The 6000-nt window shown below is 36.6% G+C and overlaps 1 protein-coding gene across 1 annotated transcript in view; it reads left to right on the top strand.

Annotated features, from left to right (window-relative positions):
• Positions 1-323: 323 nt before the first annotated feature.
• LOC134756138 (rho GTPase-activating protein conundrum) overlaps positions 324-6000 on the top strand; it is a 139161-nt gene continuing 133484 nt past the window's right edge. The window contains exon 1 of the mRNA XM_063692966.1: positions 324-599. Within this exon, the coding sequence (XP_063549036.1) occupies positions 588-599 (12 nt within the window). The 5' untranslated portion in view covers positions 324-587. The remainder of the gene's footprint in view (positions 600-6000) is intronic.

The following is a 6000-nucleotide window of genomic DNA, read 5'->3' as shown; positions in this document are numbered from 1 at the left end:
AAAAAAAATACCGGTTTCGAGCCCTGGTGACGTCAGTGACCATCAGAATACATCATTATGACCCTAATAGTGATGGCCCTATATCTGCCATATTTTATTCGTATGTCGATATGTCTGTAAGAAATTATCAGTTGAAATGTGCTTTAATCAAAACAGCAGCTGCAACTTCACACGTGTACAAAAACTGATTTTGCTGCACGGAAATAAATAACAGGTATCTGTCAGTTTCTTTGTACCGATTTGGTGTGGGATTCGAAATTCAAAGGCAAAAAAACACGTGAGGCGAATGAGGGGCGAGCGAGAGGCGACGAGACGAGAAACGAGACGCCAGTGCCGCGCCAACCGTCACCGACGCACTACGTGTCGTCCGTTACAAGTTTTACGTGAAAACTTATCGAGTGTTTTTTTAATATCGAAAAACAAATCGAGTTGCATTATAATCGAAACGAAGTGCTGTGAAACAAGTGTGGAGTCGGATTCGAGTTAATGCTTCAATTAGTTTAGGTAAAAGTGAGTGTGGACGTTTCAATCAGAAGTAGATTAGGCTGTACGTACTGCTAGCTGTTTGTGAGCTTGAGGCGTTACGGATGTTGAAGCTGGTTAGTGTTTGTTTTGTTTTGCACCTGTACCGTAGTGTTTGTGTTTGTCAATGAAATGGCCAATGGGCTTGGTAACTGTCAAAAATGTTTTATGCTTAGATGGCGCCAGCATAGGTATTACGTTTTTCTGTCTAGTTTTGTTCTATGAGATTTAACAAAAAACAAGAGTTTGACACTTTAATCTATGCTGGCGCCATCTGTAAAAAACTTCTACCGTCCAACTCCATTGGCATGACACATACATACATTCATTTCCTTTCACTGCATAAGTCCTTTAGCCTAATGCCAAGCTGTTAACTGCTTTGAATGCTTTTGAAGATTACGCTAGGAATACTTAGGACTTATTCCGCTGAAGTGTAAAATGTTTATTTTGTGACATGTAGTCACAGCATTATCCGTGGGGAAATTGGAGCTAATTTGAATTATAAGTAATTCTTCTTCAATGAAGCTAAACTAATTGGCGTAAAGTAAGCGAACCAATAGATTAGATCCAAAAGAAATTGTCCTTGACTGAGCCATATATTATTTAAATTTCCGTTAATAATTTAAGCACTAAACTATCTTTGCCTCTTACCCCACTGATTATCATTCCGTCGGACGATATCGGCCTGTCAGTTGTTCGGAACTGACAAATTTTTGTTCTGACAGGCCGATATCGTCCGGCGGACTGATAGCCAGTGGGCCCCGTCGCATCACAACCTTGCTTAAGTATTTTATCATCCTTCACTACTACTATTCTTCTGATATCAAGATATCAACGATAAGCGTGAATGTACTCCGATAAACTTGTCTATAAAGCGTATTGTAGATTCAAATCATTTGACCTTTTGCTTGCAACCTCGTCGCTTCCTGTCTTTTTGGCTGCCATTTTGCGTTTTTGGTACCTAGTTACCTACTACCTATATATGTTCCATTATTTATGATAATGTTTATTAATTACAGTGTATAATTCTCAGATAAACAATATGTAAAGTTCCTAAATAACAAAAAAAAATGTTAGTATGTTGCTATTTGGTAGTAAAAAAAACTATTAAAAAAAAAATAGTAATAACATACCGGTTTCGTAAAGTACAGTAGAAGGCATAATAATCGAACCAGACAAATGGCTCAAAATTATGTGAACACGACTTTATTGTCTAAGGTATAAGAGCGTACACATATGTTTGAAACTTTGGGAATGTATATATATTTATGCCCTTGACTGTACCTACCTACGAAACAAGTGGGTGGGGTCTAAAAATAAAAACCTAATGATTCACTTCATTCGCTGGTTTTCTCCCCCACAAATGACATTTAGGTATCTCCTAAATCGATAAGTTGTCATCTAAATCCAAATATAACATTTTTTTTTATACCACGTCGGTGGCAATCAAGCATACGGCCCGCCTGATGGTAAGCAGTTACCGTAGCCTATGGACGCCTGCAACACCGGAGATATTACACGCGCGTTGCCGACCCTAAATTATATACCCTATATTTTATCTAACTAGGTATTTTTTTTAAGTGAATTATTACTTAGACATTGAAAAAATCTAAGATCTTGTTTGAGTTATTCGGGTTACCTATATCGATTGAAACAACAGTTGCACATCACTATTTATGAAAGGCACAAACGTGTAACAATGCGATATGTATTTCAAATTTTTTTTTTCATATTTTAGTCATTTAAGTGGCCGTTGTGTATGAAATTGTAATATTTGTAATAGATATGCATTGTGTAAATTGTTTGGTTTGAATGACGGCACGTCCTATGACTGCAAGTGTAAGATAAAAATACTAAAAATATTAAGGCACCTGTTACATGACCTAATGGAAACAAGAAACAAGTGTGCTCTTTTACGTAACACACCACATGTTAGCATGTTACTGTAGACGAAACATCTGGGAATAAGTATTAGCATAGAGTAACTTATACTAGAGCGGTACTGTCATAGTAAATTTTGTAACCCCAGTAAATTCACTGCCATCTGTCGACACACTTTAAAACTAAAAATAAATATTTATAAAAATACGATAAAATGTATTTAAATATGGATAAATGATTTTTTTATTTGCATTAATTATTTTTATATGATTTTGACCCATGTTCTTTCACTGGTATGCGTTAAAATTATAAATAACAAACGAAACAGTCAACGCCCTCTATACGAGTGTAGGCCAAAACTAGTGGCGCCATCTGATCGAGAATCAAATTTTCTTGATTTTCGAGGCACGTTTTTTCCTTAGACTGTATCCATCTATTACGGAGTTATATCTATCTTTGGTATTAGGTAAGTACGGTTAGCATCTTAGCATCAAAATTTGCGTATCAGACTACGCGTCAAAAGTTTGACCTTTCTGTAATAACTTGACAAAAAGAGAAATGTCTCTTTATGTCTCTGAAGTTGCAGGCATCCATAGGCTACCGTGATTGCTTACCATCCGGTGGACCGTATGCTTTGTCCCCCCCGTGGTATAAACGCGAAATGTTGAGATCAGCTGGCACTGGCAATCGTTTGTAGAAAACGAAATGAAAAGCGTAATAACGCACTGCGTGTGCTATCAAAATTGTTGCAGTTTTCTTGGTCTAACTAGCAAATAACGCGCCTGAAGCATCTGCCACCCTGGAACCCTTTTCCAAATATAAATTTTATATCTCCACCGGGGGCCTAGCCAAAATGACGATCGTATATCGACAACGAAACAAAACGTATCATTTCCATACATTAATGTACGTGTTGTTTTGTTGTGTTTGTTTCGTACGTTTTGTTTCGTACGTGTTGTTTTGTTGTGTTTGTTTCGTACGTGTTGTAACGAAACAAAACGTATAATTTCCATACATTAATGTGATTAATGTATGGAAATGATACGTTTTGTTTCGTTCGTGTTGTTTTGTTGTGTTTGTTTCGTACGTGTTGTTTTGTTGTGTTTGTTTCGTACGTTTTGTTTCGTTGTCGATATACGAATTATACGATCGTCATCTTGGCTAGGCCCCCGGTGGAGATATAATTTCTATTTGGAAAAGGGTTCCGGGGTGGCAGATACTTCAGGCGCGTTATTAACTAGAGTTAGACCAAGAAAACTGCAACGATTTTGATAGCACACGCAGTGCAAGTGTTATTTTAAATGTCAAACTTCTATAAATTTATGACGTTGCAGAGCACTTAAACTATCGTGAGACATATTTCAAAATATTTATCAGTACGGTTTTTACTCACTATTATTTTTAGTCACTCGCGGACACTCGTGCCTGAGGATGGATTCCCAAAGAATCCGAAACATGTCGCCAAAAGCGACTAAAAATAATAGTGAGTAAAAACCGTACTGATAAATACGTTGCAGAGCGTCGTGCTCTAAGAGCATTTGGTATTTCTACCTCTAACCGTGTCTGGCTAGAGCCCTAGAGGCCCATTATTTTATTATTTACCGTACACTGGCTGAAATATTAATTCGATCCCACGTGGATCCCACTTTGACGTTGGCGAAATCATCGACAGTATCGATGGAGCCATACTACCTAAAGATTGATTGATTGACGTTGCAGAGTTTTCTTGGTCTAACTCTATTACTATAGGGATGATGACACATGTTGAATTTTATTACAAAATCTAGTAACATAGATAGCAAATGAGTAATTTATCACAATAATGTACATATTAAAATAATATATGGAAACAATACAAAAATACAGGACTTGAAAGTTTCAAAGTTTAAGTAATTTTTCAACTTCCAAAAAGAAAAAAAGTAAGGGTACCATTCGATTCCTTACATTTTATCCAAAAAGATATTGTACAGCAACTATATACATAAACGCAATATTTCACCGACAAAAACGCAATTTTCTTATTATGTCCATACATTCAAAATGGGCTCTCAGTGAACTTGACGTCACGTTCACTTATCGTTTTGTTAGAAGCGTTTCGCGAGTAAAGTACGACTGTCTGGCTTTGACTATCATTTCTGACTTTTGTATTGCTTTAATGCAATGGGTCCCATATAGACATTTGATCCTAAAAATAAACCTGATCGATTGATACCATTAATGAAAATTTGTCATCTAGCCTATTTTTATTTTTATTTAGTCGTATGGCATATTACAATTCATGGTCGCTTTACAGATTTACAAATTAATAGTTAGGTTCTTTACCCAATGGGCTGCGTTGTCGCTTAGCTTAAGTAAGTCCAGAGGATCTCCTGTGTACTTCCTTTTTGGGCACTCGCGGACTATGTGGTAAATGGAATGTACAGGTGCTCCACAGTCGCACTTCGGTGTATCTCGCCACCCACACTTAAACATGAATTCTCCGGATCGCCCGCTTTCAGTGCCCGCCATCTAGCCTATATTGATGTTTACTGTACAGATTTCAAAAAGAAATTTCATGACGGTAGCTTATAATAATATAAATAAGTAATTTACGTACGTGACTAGTTGTTGTTTATTTTCTCATTTTCCGGTTCTTGGCTGCTCTCATATCATCACTTGACTATCTTGAGCTAAATAAACTAGATCTATACTTGAAAGCAGATATCAAAGTAAATAGGCTTTCTTTCTGTATATAGATGTCCGGATAACTTTCACGTTGAATGCTTTCCATTTCCCATCAATTAGATTTATTAGATTAACTAATTGCTATGAAGATTAGCTTCATTAATATTTCTGCGATGGAATTTCATTGCATTTATAAAGTACACTATATAAAGCACACAAAATAGGCTATACATTGTAGTCACAATAATACTGTTAGTGTTAATTTAAGGAATAAATAAAAAAGTTTTATTTAATATTTACATTAAGAAGAAGAGGAGGAAGAAAGAAGAAAACCGGCCAAGTGCGAGTCGGACTCGCGCACCGAGGGTTCGGTACTTTTTAGTATTTGTTGTTATAGCGGCAACAGAAATACATCATCTGTGAAAATTTCAACTTCATCTTCTTTTCGTGTCGTGTTTCCATTTTATTTTCATACGATGGATGTCCAGTAGGCAGCTGTGTTGACAGCCCTGGCTGTCGCGTCCCTCAGATCCAGACGGTTCACGGTTCATGAGATACAGCCTGGTGACAGACAGACGGACAGCGAAGTCTTAGTAATAGGGTCCCGTTTTTACCCTTTGGATACGGAACCTTAAAAAACAGTTTATTCAGACGCAGTGAGTTATTTAATGTTTTGTCAAATCAGGTATATTCAGTGTTTTTTTTTTCCATTTGCATAAGAAAATATGACCATCAATTTCAGGCAAAACACAAGGATAGTATGTCGATGAATAACAAAGCTTCGTTGAGTTTGTTACAAATTAGGATTTAATCGTCTTGTACCTGCCCATACAAATCTACCTTTGCGTCCATTGAAACACCAAAACGATTTTGTAAAACCCCAATTTGTAACGGTCTGCACTTGAACTTGTTTACACTAACAAACCCTTTATT

Source organism: Cydia strobilella, chromosome 3, assembly GCF_947568885.1.
Source record: "Cydia strobilella chromosome 3, ilCydStro3.1, whole genome shotgun sequence".
In the NCBI taxonomy this organism is placed as follows: Eukaryota; Metazoa; Arthropoda; class Insecta; order Lepidoptera; family Tortricidae; genus Cydia; species Cydia strobilella.
This window is presented reverse-complemented; position numbering and strand designations above follow the sequence as displayed.